This window comes from Nerophis ophidion, linkage group LG05 (assembly GCF_033978795.1).
Source record: "Nerophis ophidion isolate RoL-2023_Sa linkage group LG05, RoL_Noph_v1.0, whole genome shotgun sequence".
NCBI classification, from domain to species: Eukaryota; Metazoa; Chordata; class Actinopteri; order Syngnathiformes; family Syngnathidae; genus Nerophis; species Nerophis ophidion.
The window spans coordinates 74577570-74595180 of NC_084615.1; the positions used below are offsets into that span (position 1 = coordinate 74577570).

The 17611-nt window shown below is 37.1% G+C and overlaps 1 protein-coding gene across 1 annotated transcript; it reads left to right on the top strand.

Annotated features, from left to right (window-relative positions):
- The first annotated feature begins 1198 nt into the window (after positions 1-1198).
- Positions 1199-10342, top strand: dusp1 (dual specificity phosphatase 1). Its single transcript, XM_061901978.1, has 4 exons — positions 1199-1715; positions 2023-2168; positions 7669-7888; positions 9370-10342. Exons 1-4 carry the CDS (start codon positions 1301-1303, stop codon positions 9726-9728), a joined length of 1140 nt encoding a protein of 379 aa, XP_061757962.1. The 5' UTR covers positions 1199-1300; the 3' UTR covers positions 9729-10342.
- The last annotated feature ends 7269 nt before the right edge of the window (positions 10343-17611 follow it).

Sequence of the window (17611 nt, forward strand, 5' to 3'; positions counted from 1 at the left end):
AAAACCTTAGAAACACAATAGTGTCCTATATCTCAGAGGGACATTCGGTCCCTAATAATAAAGAAAGAATAAAACCTTAGAAATCCAATAGGGTCCTCTGTCCCTAATAAAACCTTACAAATGGTCCTCTGTCCCAAAGGGACATGCGGTCCCTAATAAAACCTTAGAAATACAATAGGGTGCTCTGTCCTAAAGGGACATTCGGTCCCTAAGAAAACCTTAGAAATACAATAGGGTCCTCTGTCCCAAAGGGACATTCTGTCCCTAAAAAAACCCTTCAAAAGACAATAGTGTCCTCTGTCCCAGAGGGACATTCAGTCCCTAATAATAAAGAAAGAATAAAAGCTTAGAAATACAATAGGGTGCTCTGTCCTAAAGGGACATTCGGTCCCTAATAAAACCTTAGAAATACAATAGGGTCCTCTGTCCCAAAGGGACATTCTGTCCCTAAAAAAAACCTTAGAAATACAATAGTGTCCTCTGTCCCAGAGGGACATTCGGTCCCTAATAATAAAGAATAAAACCTTAGAAATACAATAGGGTCCTCTGTCCCAAATGGACATTCGGTCCCTAATAAAACCTTAGAAATACAATAGGGTTCTCTGTCCCAAAGGGACATTCGGTCCCTAATAATAAAGAATAAAAACCTTTGAAATACAATAGGTTCCTCTGTCCCAAAAGGACATTCTGTCCCTAATAAAACCTTAGAAATGGTCCTCTGTCCCAAAGGGACATTCGGTCCCTAATAATAAAACCTTAGAAATACAATAGAGTCCTCTGTCCCAAAGGGACATTCAGTCCCTAATAAAACCTTAGAAATACAATAGTGTCCTCTGTCCCAGAGGGACATTCGGTCCCTAATAATAAAGAGTAAAACCTTAGAAATACAATAGGGTCCTCTGTCCCAAAGGGACATTCGGTCCCTAAAAATTAAAAAAAAGTTTCTCAAAGTTCCCGCGCGCCACTATTTCTCTGGGTACGTGCGTCCGCGCCGAGACGGGACATCTTTGTTGTGACCGCGAAGGCGGGGCAGGACGAGAGAGACGTGCCGCGCGCGCCTGTACTCCAGTGTACTTTTAGGCGGGCGCGCGCCTTTTGACGTCAGACGTGCTGGCAGGACGCCCGGGCGAGGCGGGCTGGTGACGTCAGCAGACGCACATTCGGCACGAGCTGGCGGCGGCTATATAAAGAGCCTCCCGCCGCCACTCAGCCATTATCACTGTTACACCGCTGAGAAGAACGGCGGACACCCCAGCCTAAACAAGCCTTAAATCGACGACCTCCAGCAACTTCAAGCTTTATGTATTTGGATTTAACATTTCTTACCCGTCGCCCTACTACTACTATGGTCATAATGGAGGTGCCCACCATCGACTGTGCGTCCCTCCGCGCTTTGTTGGAGGGCGACGCTCCGGGCTGCCTGGTCCTGGACTGCCGCTCCTTCCTGTCCTTCAACGCGTCCCACATCGCGGCCTCCACCAACGTCCGCTTTAGCACCATCGTGCGGAGGAGAGCGAGGGGCGGCCTGGGACTCGAGCACATCGTCCCCAACGAGGACACCCGCGGCCGGCTGCTGTCCGGGGACTACCGCTCGGTGGTGCTGCTGGACGACCGCAGTTGCGACTTGAGCCAGGCCAAGAAAGACGGCACTTTGATGCTGGCCGTGGCGGCCCTCCACCGGGACCCCTGCGGAGCGAGTGTCTTCATCCTGAAAGGTAATTCGACCTTTGTTGCCGTGGCGACTTGTCCGGGGCGTACCCCGCCTTCCGCCCGATTGTAGCTGAGATAGGCACCAGCGACCCCAAAGGGAATAAGCGGTAGAAAATGGATGGATGTTGTGGTTTTTTTTGTGTGTGTGGCAACAAATGTGGACCGCAGCTGTCACACTACCAGCTGGCGCTGCTATAAACAATTCCAAAATAGACCCCCAGCCCACCTCCTCCTTTCATCTCTGTTCTTCCCTTTTTTGGTCTTTCAATATGTCATCTGACTTTTTTTTTTTGTACTCGTTTTGTCCCTCAGGTGGATTTGACTTATTTTCCCAAGAGTACCCAGACATATGCACCAAGCCTTCCCCCTCACAGGGGCTCAGTTTGCCCCTGAGCTCCAGCCACCCAAACAGTGCAGACCCAAGCTGCAGCCCGTGTAACACACCACTCTATGACCAGGTTTGTGTTTGTTTTTTTTACTACACAATCTTAGGAAACAAACTTTTTAAAAAACGCTAGTCGTCCTGCTGTATAAGGCAGTGATTCTCCAAGTATCACTATAATGACCGACATTAAATTACAGTAGCGTAGTAGGCCGAAGTATTCATTAAAAACGAGGCAAATGTTTTATTTAACAAGAATATCTACAACCAGCTTTGTGATTTTTATTTTTTTTATTACACAATCAGGGATATTCCACTTACGAAACAAACTTTGTTCCTAAAAAAATATTAGTGTTCCTGTTGTATAAGGCAGTGATTCTCCAAGTGCCACTATAATGACCGACATTAAAATACAGTAGCGTAGTAGGCCGAAGTATTCATTAAAAACGAGGCAAATGTTTTGTTTAACAAGAATATCTACGACCAGGTTTTTGTTATTTTTTTTTACTACACAATCAGGGATTTTCCACCTAGGAAACAAACTTTCTTCCTAAAAAAAACACTAGTGTTCCTGTTGTATAGAGCAGTGATTCTACAAGTCTCACTATAATGACCGACATTAAATTACAGTAGCGTAGTAGGCCGACGTATTCATTAAAAACGAGGCAGATGTTTTGTTTAACAAGAATATCTACGACCAGGTTTGTGTTATTTTTTTTACTACACAATCAGGGATATTCCACTTAGGAAACAAACTTTGTTCCTAAAAAATATTAGTGTTCCTGTTGTATAAGGCAGTGATTCTCCAAATATCACTATAATGACCAACATTATATTAAATAGTGTAGTAGGCCTAAGTATTCATTAAAAACCAGGCAGATATTGTTTTTCACAATAATATCTACGACCAGGTTTGTGTTTTCTTTTATTACATTGTCAGAGATGTTCCCCTTAGGAAACAAACTTTGTTCCTAAAAAAATACTAGTGATCCTGTTGTATAAGGCAGTGATTCTCCAAGTATCACTATAATGACCGACATTAAATTACAGTAGCGTAGTAGGCCGAAGTATTCATTAAAACCGAGGCAAATGTTTTGTTTTACAAGAATATCTACGACCAGGTTTGTGTTATTTTTTTTTACTACACAATCAGGGATTTTCCACCTAGGAAACAAACTTTCTTCCTAAAAAAAACACTAGTGTTCCTGTTGTATAGAGCAGTGATTCTACAAGTGCCACTATAATGGCCGACATTAAATTCCAGTAGCGTAGTAGGCCGAAGTATTCATTAAAAGCGAGGCAAATGTTTTATTTAACAAGAATATCTACGACCAGGTTTGTGTTATTTTTTTTTACTACACAATCAGGGATTTTCCACCTAGGAAACAAACTTTCTTCTTAAAAAAAACACTAGTGTTCCTGTTGTATAGAGCAGTGATTCTACAAGTGCCACTATAATGACCGACATTAAATTCCAGTAGCGTAGTAGGCTGAAGTATTCATTAAAAACGAGGCAAATGTTTTATTTAACAAGAATATCTAAGACCAGGTTTGTGTTATTTTTTTTTTACTACACAATCAGGGATTTTCCACTTAGGAAACAAACTTTCTACCTAAAAAAACACCAGTGTTCTTGTTGTATAGAGCAGTGATTCTCCAAGTATCACTATAATGACCGACATTAAATTACAGTAGCGTAGTAGGCCGAAGTATTCATTAAAAACGAGGCAAATGTTTTGTTTAACAAGAATATCTACGACCAGGTTTGTGTTATTTTTTTTTACTACACAATCAGGGATTTTCCACCTAGGAAACAAACTTTCTTCCTAAAAAAACCACTAGTGTTCCTGTTGTATAGAGCAGTGATTCTACAAGTCTCACTATAATGACTGACATTAAATTACAGTAGCGTAGTAGGCCGAAGTATTCATTAAAAACGAGGCAAATGTTTTATTTAACAAGAATATCTAAGACCTGGTTTGTGTTATTTTTTTTTTACTACACAATCAGGGATTTTCCACTTAGGAAACAAACTTTCTACCTAAAAAAACACCAGTGTTCTTGTTGTATAGAGCAGTGATTCTACAAGTCTCACTATAATGACCGACATTAAATTACAGTAGCGTAGTAGGCCGAAGTATTCATTAAAAACGAGGCAAATGTTTTGTTTAACAAGAATATCTACGACCAGGTTTGTATAATTTTTTTTACTAAACAATCAGGGATTTTCCACTTAGGAAACAAACTTTCTACCTAAAAAAAACACCAGTGTTCTTGTTGTATAGAGCAGTGATTCTACAAGTGCCACTATAATGACCGACATTAAATTACAGTAGCGTAGTAGGCCGGAGTATTCATTAAAAACGAGGCAAATGTTTTATTTAACAAGAATATCTACGACCAGGTTTGTGGGTTTTTTGACTACACAATCAGAGATTTTCCACTTAGGAAACAAACTTTCTACCTAAAAAAACACCAGTGTTCTTGTTGTATAGAGCAGTGATTCTACAAGTATCACTATAATGACCGACATTAAATTACAGTAGCGTAGTAGGCCGAAGTATTCATTAAAAACGAGGCAAATGTTTTGTTTAACAAGAATATCTACGACCAGGTTTGTATAATTTTTTTTACTAAACAATCAGGGATTTTCCACTTAGGAAACAAACTTTCTTCCTAAAAAAAACACCAGTGTTCTTGTTTTATAGAGCAGTGATTCTACAAGTGTCACTATAATGACCGACATTAAATTACAGTAGCGTAGTAGGCCGAAGTATTCATTAAAAACGAGGCAAATGTTTTATTTAACAAGAATATCTACAACCAGCTTTGTGATTTTTATTTTTTTTATTACACAATCAGGGATATTCCACTTACGAAACAAACTTTGTTCCTAAAAAAATATTAGTGTTCCTGTTGTACAAGGCAGTGATTCTCCAAGTGCCACTATAATGACCGACATTAAATTACAGTAGCGTAGTAGGCCAAAGTATTCATTAAAAACGAGGCAAATGTTTTGTTTAACAAGAATATCTACGACCAGGTTTGTGTTATTTTTTTTTACTACACAATCAGGGATTTTCCACCTAGGAAACAAACTTTCTACCTAAAAAAAAACACCAGTGTTCTTGTTGTATAGAGCAGTGATTCTACAAGTGTCACTATAATGACCGACATTAAATTACAGTAGCGTAGTAGGCCAAAGTATTCATTAAAAACGAGGCAAATTTTTTGTTTAACAAGAATATCTACGACCAGGTTTGTGTTATTTTTTTTACTACACAATCAGGGATATTCCACTTAGGAAACAAACTTTGTTCCTAAAAAAATATTAGTGTTCCTGTTGTATAAGGCAGTGATTCTCCAAGTATCACTATAATGACCAACATTATATTAAATAGTGTAGTAGGCCTAAGTATTCATTAAAAACCAGGCAGATATTGTTTTTCACAATAATATCTACGACCAGGTTTGTGTTTTCTTTTATTACATAGTCAGGGATGTTCCCCTTAGGAAACAAACTTTGTTCCTAAAAAAATACTAGTGATCCTGTTGTATAGGGCAGTGAGTCTCCAAATATCACTATAATGACCGACATTAAATTATAGTAGCGTAGTAGGCCAAAGTATTCATTAAAAACAAGGCAAATGTTTTATTTAACAAGAATATCTACGACCAGGTTTGTGTTTGTTTTTTGTACTACACAATAAGGGATTTTCCACTTAGAAAACAAACTGTTTTCCTAAAAATCACTAGTGTTCTTGTTGTATAGAGCAGTGATTCTACAAGTATCACTATAATGACCAACATTAGATTACAATATTGTAGTAGGCCTAAGTATTCATTAAAAACAAGGCAGATATTTTTTTTCACAGTATTATCTACTACCAGGTTTGTGTTTTTTTATTTACTACACAATCAGGGATTTTCCACTTGGGAAAAAAAATTGTTTCTAAAAAAATCACTAGTGTTCCTGTTGTATAGGGCAGTGATTCTCCAAGTACCACTATAATGACCGACATTAAATTACAGTAGCGTAGTAGGTCTAAGTATTCATTAAAACAAGGCAGATGTTTTATTTAACAAGAATATCTATGACTATGGTTGTGTGTTTTTTTTTACTACACAATCACTTAGGAAACAAACTTTGTTCCTAAAAAATGCTAGTGTTCCTGTTGTATAAGGCAGTGATTATCCTAATATCACTATAATGACCAACATTAAATTACAATAGTGTAGTAGGCCTAAGTAGTCATTAAAAACAAGGCAGATGTTTTCTTTAACTATAGCTACGACCAGGTTTGTGTTTTTTTTTTACTACACAATCACTTAGGAAACAAACTTTGTGCCTAAAAAAACACTAGTGCACCTGTTGTACAGGGCAGTGATTCTCCAAGTGCCAGCATAATGACCAACATTAAATTACAGTAGCGGAGTAGGCCTAAGTATTCATTAAAACAAGGCAGATGTTTTATATAACAAGAGTATCTACGACCAGATTTGTGTTTTTTTTACTACACAATCAGGGGTATTCCATCTAGGAAACAAACATGGTTGCCGGCAAATTCCTAAAAATCTTCCTGTTGTATAGAACAGTGATTATCCAAGTCCCATTATAATGACCAACATTAGATCACAGCAACGTAGTAGGCCCAAGTTATCGTTAAAAACAAGGCAGATGTTTTATTTAACACGAATATTTCTGTAATATTACACAAAGTTTGAAAAGCAACACTGTGTTTGAATATAGGAAAATACTTATCACAGCTGGAGAACCACTGATATAGAGCGACTTGGACCACTGTAAACACATTCAAAGATCCTTGCGTTGACATTTTAACCTCGCTAGAACTTGTGATTTACATAACCGAGGCGTTCCTCAAGGCATTGCTGTAGCTTGTTTACTTCAGATGCAGTCGTTATTTGTTCAACGTTGTGGTGTTCCTCAAGGTTCCATTGTAGGTCCTCTCTTTTTCATCATTTGGGCCATTCAACTATTAGACTCAGAAGGTCCTTAAAAACCAAAGGCCTTAGTGGCCACATACGTGGACAGCACCTTTTTAGCTCTTATTTCCAAAATTGTGTACACTACTGAATTGGGGTCTTACGCCGCTTATGTGGACACTTATACTGCCATCTGGTGGTGTCAGAAGAGTATAACATACAATGGAATTTGGGGAAAAAAAGTGTAAAAATGAATATTAGCATGCCACTACACATGAAGTACACATGTGTGTACTTATGGACTAAGTACATCATATCAAAAGATGATTTTTAGTTTTTATTATAATTAGGGTCCAATAATCCCAAATAGCAAAGAGACATTAAATAAAGCATGTAAACAAACAACCTGGGACTTAAGAGGTTAAGTAGCTCTGACACAATAAACAGACCAGAAAACATCAAAAGTCCACTGCAGAGGACACCAGTTCCCAGGAGTGTAAAATTAAGACTTAATAGGGAGAAGTCCGGGCCCCCAGGTCGTTAGTTTTCTGGAAATGTGCCCCCCCCCTCGAAACAATTTAATTGAGTACCCTCGGTCTATACTGACTTTTAGTGTTCTCTTGTCTTCTCAGGGCGGTCCTGTGGAGATCCTTCCCTTCCTATACCTCGGTAGCGCCTACCACGCGTCCCGAAAAGACATGCTGGAAATGCTGGGGATCAGCGCTCTCATCAACGTGTCGGCCAACTGTCCCAACCACTTCGAGGACTCCTTCCTGTACAAGAGCATCCCCGTGGAGGACAACCACAAAGCAGACATCAGCTCCTGGTTCAACGAGGCCATCGAATTCATCGGTTAGTATTTGAGTTTCCTGTCACAGCTGCTCCCCCCGCCCTAACCCCCCCCCGAACCCTCCCTCTCCCGCTTTGGTGGATTTAAATTTGAAAAAGTTCCCTCCAAAACCGACCAGCTGGCTCAGCAGCGGGCCCCAGAATGGTGGTTACATCATCACCTCGCGGTCATTCACAGAAAAGGGGGGGAACCCCTCACCCTTAAGTGTTCCAAAGCCGCGGCCCCCCAAACGGGCTTGGCTCCGTGCCGTCCTTTTGTTGCGTCCCGAACAAAAGGCGACTTCTTCTTGCTCACTGACGGCCTTCCTCCCACATCAATATGCCCAGTGGGGGTTTGTTCCCCTCCTTTGTGCGCCAGGCCCCCACTCTGACCCTCCCCCACACCCCCCCGTCCACTGTGTCCCCCGTCTCTTAATGAGCTGTTGAATTTATTAAACGGGAGGATTTGAGTGTTTCCTTCGCTAATGTTCTAAACCAGGGGTCTCCAAAATCCGGCCCGCGGGAAGTCCCATGTTAAAAAAAATTGAAAATAAGTAAATATATATATATTTATATATATATATATATATATTATATACATACAAACATACATACATACATACATACATATATATATATATATGTTAGGTCAAGAAAAAAACACAGCCTGTTTTGCAGGTTTCCCTGCTCCTCAGGGGATTTTTTGAGGTGGCGACTTGTCCAGGGTGTACCCTGCCTTCCGCCCGATTGTAGCTGAGATAGGCGCCAGCGCCCCCCGCGACCCCAAATGGGAATAAGCGGTAGAAAATGGATGGATGGATGGATAAATAAATAATAATAAATAAATAAAATTCCCCGACAAGCAGGGAAACCTGCGAAACAGGCTTGTAGGGATGATATAGCCTCTGTGTTTTTTCCTGACCTAACATATATTCTGCTCTACCCCGGTATTGAGTACTGTATAACTATATATATATACATATATATACATCTGCGATGAGGTGGTGACTTGTCCAGGGTGTACACCGCCTTCCGCTCGATTGTAGCTGAGATAGGAACCAGCGCCCCTCGCGACCCCGAAGGGAATAAGCGGTAGAAAATGGATGGCTGGATGGATATGTATACATTTCTATTTATTTATTTTTTAATTACTGTATATGTTATTTTTTAATCTGTATTTGTAATCCATGTTCTACCGCTCGTTACTCACGGTGTCTCCTAGCTGCTCAGGCAAATGATATTGTCTAAAAACGCATCCGCGAGTCAAAAAGTTTGGGGACCCCTGTTCTAAACCAGTGGTTCTCAAACTGGTACGGCACGCCGAAGATGTCATTCAATATTTAAGTACAGTGTTTTATTTTCCTATTTTCAAACAGTGCTACTGTTCAAACTTACAGTGCCCAAACTTTTTAAATATACTTGTTTTTAATGAATACTTAGGCCTAGTGTGTTTTAATGTCGGTAAAAAAAAAACGTTTTTCTAAACCTTGTTTTCCCCCACGCAGATTCCATCAGGAATAAAGGAGGTCGAGTGTTTGTCCACTGCCAAGCCGGCATCTCCCGCTCGGCCACCATCTGCCTGGCCTACCTCATGCGCACCAACCGCGTCAAGCTGGACGAGGCCTTCGAGTTCGTGAAGCAGCGGCGCAGCATCATCTCGCCGAACTTCAGCTTCATGGGCCAGCTCCTGCAGTTCGAGTCCCAGGTCCTGGCCACGTCGTCCTGCTCGTCCGAGGCAGGAAGTCCCGCCATCCGCGGCGGCAGCAGCACCGTCTTCAACTTCCCGGTGTCCATCCCGGTGCACTCGTCAGCCAATCAGCTGTCCTTCCTCCACAGTCCCATCACTACCTCGCCGAGCTGCTGATGAATAGACGGCAGGGACTTGTTTCGATTTTTCTTTCGGACTACAATAGTGGTGCTGGTATCACTGGACTAAGTATTCATTCGACTGTGACTTTGTGTCCCGACTTCATTTCAAGGGGATACGTGGCAGCTGTACCGCCAAGTATTGATGCTAGTGGACGCTATCTAAGTATTTGTTGTCTTTCATGAAGGCATCTGCTTCTGATAATCATTGTCAAGTAAGTCAACAAATCAGCGATAGATGACTGTAGTCTCAGGGATGTTGACCTCCCAAATGTCTGCTTCCTCATTAAGGGATCCAATATTACTGACAATTTGTTTGAAGAACAATGAATGTATCCCCTTCTGTTGATTGTGAAAGTGTGACAAAATGACAATTTGAATGCAAATGTCTGCCTTTGCTCGACGTGACGATCCTGACTCAATGGGGAAAGTGACCATTAATACCTCATGTATCCGTACTGTGTACTGCAAGCATTAGTAGTCAGCATCGACTGCTGTATGGCGTATTTATTAAACTAAAGTAATATATTTCTTTAGCACATCTATTTTTGCATATGTAAATGTTTTTTTATACCATTTGAATAAATCTGCCTTGACTTTGTACCTTAAAAACCATCTTTGTTTTATTTTAATGGATGCTCCACTGCATCTAAATATATGTTTGAATGTAAGAATGGTATGACTGTTTGAAGAGTTCAAATTTTTGGGAAAACCGGAATGTGGTTTGGAACTTAAAGTGTTAGTTTGAATGTCCAGGATGAGTGGAATGGTTTGAATAGGTTGAAAAATGTGGGAAAAAGGTCCCATTCATTTCAATGGGAATTTGGGGAAAAGCGGGATTATTTTAAAAATGATTGGGAGCATGGATGTCCTGAATGAGCTGAATTGGTTGGTGTTGGAATCCTTTAAATCGGTCAAAAAACGTTGAACGTTTTTAATTGAAAAAAATGTTTTATGGAATTCCTGGAATTTAAGGAAAACTGGGAATGTTTCTAATTCCTAAATCAACTTGGTTTTTTGTCCCAACTAAAAAAAATGTTTCGACAGTGGAACAGTTGAAATGGGATGAAAAAAGGAAAAGGAGTAGTTAAACGAAAAAGGTTCAAATAAAACAGGAATTCCTGGAAACGAGGAAAAATGATAGTTTGAATGTCCAGGATGAGTTGAATGTGTTGAAAGTAGAATGGTTTTAATCGGTTGAAAAATGTGGAGACTGTGGAACTTTGAAGAACGTCTCATTTATTTCAATGAGAACTTCTTTGAAATTTGGGAACTTTGTGAAAAGCGGGATTATTTTAAAAATTATTAGGAGCATAAATGTCCTGAATAAGCTGAATTGGTTGGTGTTGGAATTCTTTAAATCGGTCAAGAAACGTTGAAGTAGTACCAGTTTTTTAATCGAAAAAATGTTTTCTGGAATTTAAGGAAAACTAGGAATGTTTCTAGTTCCTAAATCAACTTGTTTTTTTGTCCCAACTAAAAAAATGTTTTGACAGTTGAAATGGGATGAAAAAAGGAAAAGGAGTAGTTAAACAAAAAAGGTTAAAATAAAACAGGAATTCCTGGAAATTTCTTAACGAGGAAAAATGATAGTTTGAATGTCCAGGATGAGTTGAATGTGTTGAAAGTAGAATGGTTTTAATCGGTTGAAAAATGTGGAACTTTGAAGAACGTCTCATTCATTTCAATGAGAACTTCTTTGAAATTTGGGAATTTTGTGAAAAGCGGGATTATTTTAAAAATTATTAGGAGCATAAATGTCCTGAATGAGCTGAATTGGTTGGTGTTGGAATTCTTTAAATCGGTCAAGAAACGTTGAAGTAGTAACAGTTTTTTAATCGAAAAAATGTTTTCTGGAATTTAAGGAAAACTAGGAATGTTTATTGTTCCAAAATCAACTTGGTTTTTTGTCCTAACTAAAAAAAATGTTTTGACAGTGGAACAGTTGAAATGGGATGAAAAAAGTAAAAAAAGGAGTAGTCAAACGAAAAAGGTTGAAAAACGTTCAAATAAAACAGGATTTCCTGGAAATTTGTTGAACGTGGAAAAATGATAGTTTGAATGTCCAGGATGATTTGAATGTGTTGAAAGTGGAATGGTTTGAATCAGTTGAGAAATGTGGGAATTGTGCAACTTTGAAGAATGTCTCATTCATTTCAATCAGAACCTCCTGGAAATTTGGAAATTTTGGAAAAAAATCGTATTTTTAAAAACATTTTTTAGGAGCACGAATGTCCTGAATGAGCTGAATTGGTTGGTGTTGGAATTCTTTAAATCGGTCAAGAAACGTTGAAGTAGTAACAGTTTTTTAATCGAAAAAATGTTTTCTGGAATTTAAGGAAAACTAGGAATGTTTATTGTTCCAAAATCAACTTGGTTTTTTGTCCTAACTAAAAAAAATGTTTTGACAGTGGAACAGTTGAAATGGGATGAAAAAAGTAAAAAAAGGAGTAGTCAAACGAAAAAGGTTGAAAAACGTTCAAATAAAACAGGATTTCCTGGAAATTTGTTGAACGTGGAAAAATATGGCGTATTTATTAAACTAAAGTAATATATTTCTTTAGCACATCTATTTTTGCATATGTAAAAGTTTTTTATACCATTTGAATAAATCTGCCTTGACTTTGTACCTTAAAAAACATCTTTGTTTTATTTTATTGGATGCTCCACTGCATCTAAATATATGTTTGGATGTAAGAATGGTATGACTGTTTGAAGAGTTTGAATTTTGGGGAAAACCGGAATGTGGTTTGGAACTTAAGAAAGTGTTAGTTTGAATGTCCAGGATGAGTGGAATGTGTTCATGTTGGAATGGTTTGAATAGGTTGAAAAATGTGGGAAAAAGGTCCCATTCATTACAACGGGAATTTCCTGGGAATTTGGGGAAAAGCGGGATTATTTTAAAAATGATTAGGAGCATGAATGTCCTGAATGAGCTGAATTGAATTGGTTGGAGTTGGAATTCTTTAAATCGGTCAAAAAACGTTGAACGTTTTTAATTGAAAAAAATGTTTTATGGAATTCCTGGAATTTAAGGAAAACTGGGAATGTTTCTAATTCCTAAATCAACTTGGTTTTTTGTCCCAACTAAAAAAAATGTTTCGACAGTGGAACGGTTGAAATGGGATGAAAAAAGGAAAAGGAGTAGTTAAACGAAAAAGGTTAAAATAAAACAGGAATTCCTGGAAACGAGGAAAAATGATAGTTTGAATGTCCAGGATGAGTTGAATGTGCTGAAAGTGGAATGGTTTTAATCGGTTGAAAAATGTGGAGACTGTGGAACTTTGAAGAACGTCTCATTTATTTCAATGAGAACTTCTTTGAAATTTGGGAATTTTGTGAAAAGCGGGATTATTTTAAAAATTATTAGGAGCATGAATGTCTTGAATGAGCTGAATTGGTTGGTGTTGGAATTCTTTAAATCGGTCAAGAGACGTTGAAGTAGTAACAGTTTTTTAATGGAAAAAATGTTTTATGGAATTCCTGGAATTTAAGGAAAACTGGGAATGTTTCTAGTTCCAAAATCAACTTGGATTTGTGTCCTAACTAAAAAAAATGTTTTGACAGTTGAAACAGTTAAAATGGGATTTAAAAAAAAGGAAAAGGAGTAGTCAAACAAAAAAGGTTCAAATAAAACGGGAATTCCTGGAAATTTCTTAACGTGGAAAAATGATAGTTTGAATGTCCAGGATGAGTTGAATGTGTTGAAAGTGGAATGGTTTGAATCAGTTGAGAAATGTGGGAATTGTGGAACTTTGAAGAATGTCTCATTAATTTCAATTAGAACCTCCTGGAAATTTGGAAATTTTGGAAAAAGCCGTATTTAAAAAAATTTTTTTAGGAGCATGAATGTCCTACATAAGCTGAATTGGTTGGTGTTGGAATTCTTTAAATCGGTCTAGAAACGTTGACGTAATAACAGTTTTTTTAATGGAAAAAATGTTTTATGGAATTCCCGGAATTTAAGGAAAACTGGGAATGTTTCTCGTTCTAAATCAACTGGGTTTTTTGTCCTATAAAAGATGTTTCGAGAGTTGAAACAGTTGAAATGGGATTAAAAAAAAAAAAGGAAAAGGAGTAGTCAAATGAAAAAGGTTGCGAAAAGGGTTAAAAGAAAACAATAATTCCTGGAAATTTGTTAAATGTGGTAAAATGATAGTTTGAATGTCCAGGATGAGTTGAATGTGTTGAAAGTAGAATGGTTTTAATCGGTTGAAAAATGTGGAGACTGTGGAACTTTCAAGAATGTCTCATTCATTTCAATGAGAACTTCTTTGAAATTTGGGAATTTTGTGAAAAGCGGGATTATTTAAAAAATGATTAGGAGCATGAATGTCATGAATGAGCTGAATTGGTTGGTGTTGGAATTCTTTAAATCGGTCAAGAAACGTTGAAGTAGTAACAGTTTTTAACTGAAAAAATGTTTTATGGAATTCCTGGAATTTAAGGAAAACTGGGAATGTTTCTAGTTCCTAAATCAACTTGTTTTTTTAGTTTTAAATAAAAAAATGTTTTGACAGTGGAACAGTTGAAATGGGATTAAAAAAAGGAAAAGGAGTAGTTAAACGAAAAAGGTAGAAAAAGGTTAAAATAAAACAGGAATTCCTGGAAATTTCTTAATGTGGAAAAATGATAGTTTGAATGTCCAGGATGAGTTGAATGTGTTGAAAGTGGAATGGTTTGAATCAGTTGAAAAATGTGGAAACTGTGGAACTTTGAAGAATGTCTCATTCATTTCAATGAGAACTTCTTTGAAATTTGGGAATTTTGTGAAAAGCGGGATTATTTTAAAAATTATTAGGAGCATAAATGTCCTGAATGAGCTGAATTGGTTGGTGTTGGAATTCTTTAAATCGGTCAAAAAACGTTGAAGTAGTAACAGTTTTTTAATCGAAAAAATGTTTTCTGGAATTTAAGGAAAACTAGGAATGTTTATAGTTCCAAAATCAACTTGGTTTTTTGTCCTAACTAAAAAAAATGTTTTGACAGTGGAACAGTTGAAATGGGATGAAAAAAGTAAAAAAAGGAGTAGTCAAACGAAAAAGGTTGAAAAACGTTCAAATAAAACAGGATTTCCTGGAAATTTGTTGAACGTGGAAAAATATGGCGTATTTATTAAACTAAAGTAATATATTTCTTTAGCACATCTATTTTTGCATATGTAAAAGTTTTTTATACCATTCGAATAAATCTGCCTTGACTTTGTACCTTAAAAACCATCTTTGTTTTATTTTATTGGATGCTCCACTGCATCTAAATATATGTATGAATGTAAGAATGGTATGACTGTTTGAAGAGTTTGAATTTTTGGGGAAAACCGGAATGTGGTTTGGAACTTAAAGTGTTAGTTTGAATGTCCAGGATGAGTGGAATGTGTTGATGTTGGAATGGTTTGAATAGGTTGAAAAATGTGGGAAAAAGGTCCCATTCATTACAACGGGAATTTCCTGGGAATTTTGGGAAAAGCAGGATTATTTTAAAAATGATTAGGAGCATGAATGAGCTGAATTGGTTGGTGTTGGAATTCTTTAAATCGGTCAAGAAACATTAAAGTAGTAACAGTTTTTAATCGAAAAAATGTTTTATGGAATTCCTGGAATTTAAGGAAAACTAGGAATGTTTCTAGTTCCTAAATCAACTTGGATTTTTGTCCCAACTAAAAAAAATGTTTCGACAGTGGAACAGTTGAAATGGGATGAAAAAAGGAAAAGGAATAGTTAAACGAAAAAGGTTAAAATAAAACAGGAATTCCTGGAAATTTCTTAACGAGGAAAAATGATCAATCAATCAATCAATATTTATTTATATAGCCCTAAATCACAAACGTCTAAGGACTGTACAAACCATTACGACTACGACATCCTCGGAAGAACCCACAAAAGGGCAAGGAAAACTCACACCCAGTAGTTATGAATGTCCAGGATGAGTTGAATGTGTTGAAAGTGGAATGGTTTGAATCAGTTGAAAAATGTGGAAACTGTGGAACTTTGAAGAATGTCTCATTCATTTCAATGAGAACTTCTTTGAAATTTGGGAATTTTGTGAAAAGCGGGATTATTTCAAAAATTATTAGGAGCATGAATGTCCTGAATGAGCTGAATTGGTTGGTGTTGGAATTCTTTAAATCGGTCAAGAAACGTTGAAGTAACAGTTTTTTAATTGAAAAAAAAAATGTTTTATGGAATTCCTGGAATTTAAGGAAAACTGGGAATGTTTCTAGTTCCTAAATCAACTTGTTTTTTTGTCCCAACTAAAAAAATGTTTCGACAGTGGAACAGTTGAAATGGGATGAAAAAAGGAATAGGAGTAGTTAAACGAAAAAGCTTAAAATAAAACAGGAATTCCTGGAAATTTCTTAATGAGGAAAAAGGATAGTTTGAATGTCCAGGATGAGTTGAATGTGTTAAAGGTGGAATGGTTTGAATAGGTTGAAAAATGTGGAAACTGTGGAACTTTGAAGAATGTCTCATTCATTTCAATGAGAACTTCTTTGAAATTTGGGAATTTTGGGAAAGGGATTTTTTTTGAAAATGATTAGGAGCATGAATGTCCTGAATTGGTTTTCTTTGGAATAGTTTAAATCAGTCAATAAATGTTGAAGTAGCAACAGAGTTTTAATTGAAAAACTGTATTATGGAATTTTTCTTGAATTTAAGGAAAACCAGGAATGTTTGTAGTTCCTAAATCAAATTGGTTTTTTTCCTGACTAAAATTTTTTTTTTGACAGTGGAACAGTTGAAATGGGATGAAAAAAAAAGAAAAAAGGAGTAGTTAAACAAAAAAGGTCGAAAAAAAGGGTTTAAAGAAAACAGCAATTCCTAGAAATGTGTTAAACGTGGAAACATGATAGTTTGAATGTCCGGAATTAGTTGAATGTGTTGAAAGTGGAACCTCCTGGAAATTTGGACATTTTGGAAAAAGCGGTATTTTTTTGAAAATGATTAGGAGCATGAATGTCCTGAATGAGCTGAATTGGTTGGTGTTGGAATTGTTTAAATCGGTCAAGAAATGTTGAAGTAGTAACAGTTTTTTAATTGAAAAACTGTATTATGGAAGTCCTGAAATTGAAGGAAAACCGGGAATTTTTGTAGTTCCGAAATCAATTTGTTTTTTTTGTCCTGACTAAGAAAAATGTTTTGACAGTGGAACAGTTGAAATGGGTAAAGGAAAAGGAGCAGTCAAACGAAAAAGGTAGAAAAAAGGGTTAAAATAAAACAGGAATTCCTGGAAATTTGTTGAACATGGAAAAATGGTAGTTTGAATGTCCAGAATGATTTGAATGTGTTGAAGGTGGAATGGTTTGAGTCGGCTCAAAAATGTGGGGATTGTGGAACTTTGAAGAATGTCTCATTTATTTCAATAAGAAATTCCTGGAAATTTGGTAATTTTGGGAAAAGCAGGATTTTGTTGAAAATGATTCGGAGCATGAATGTCCTGAATGAGCTGAATGGTTGGTGATGAAATTGTATAATTTGGTCAAGAAAAGTTGTAGTAACAGTTTTTTAATTGAAAAATTGGATTGTGGAATTCCTGAAATTGAAGGAAAACCGGGAATTTTTGTAGTTCCGAAATCAATTTGTTTTTTTTGTCCTGACTAAGAAAAATGTTTTGACAGTGGAACAGTTGAAATGGGTAAAGGAAAAGGAGTAGTCAAACGAAAAAGGTAGAAAAAAGGGTTAAAATAAAACAGAAATTCCTGGAAATTTGTTGAATGTGGTAAAATGGTAGTTTGAATGTCCAGAATGAGATGAATGTGTTGAAAGTGGAATGGTTTGAGTCGGTTCAAAAATGTGGGAATTGTGGAACTTTGAAGAATGTCTCATTCATTTCAATAAGAAATTCCTGGAAATTTGGTAATTTTGGGAAAAGCAGGATTTTGTG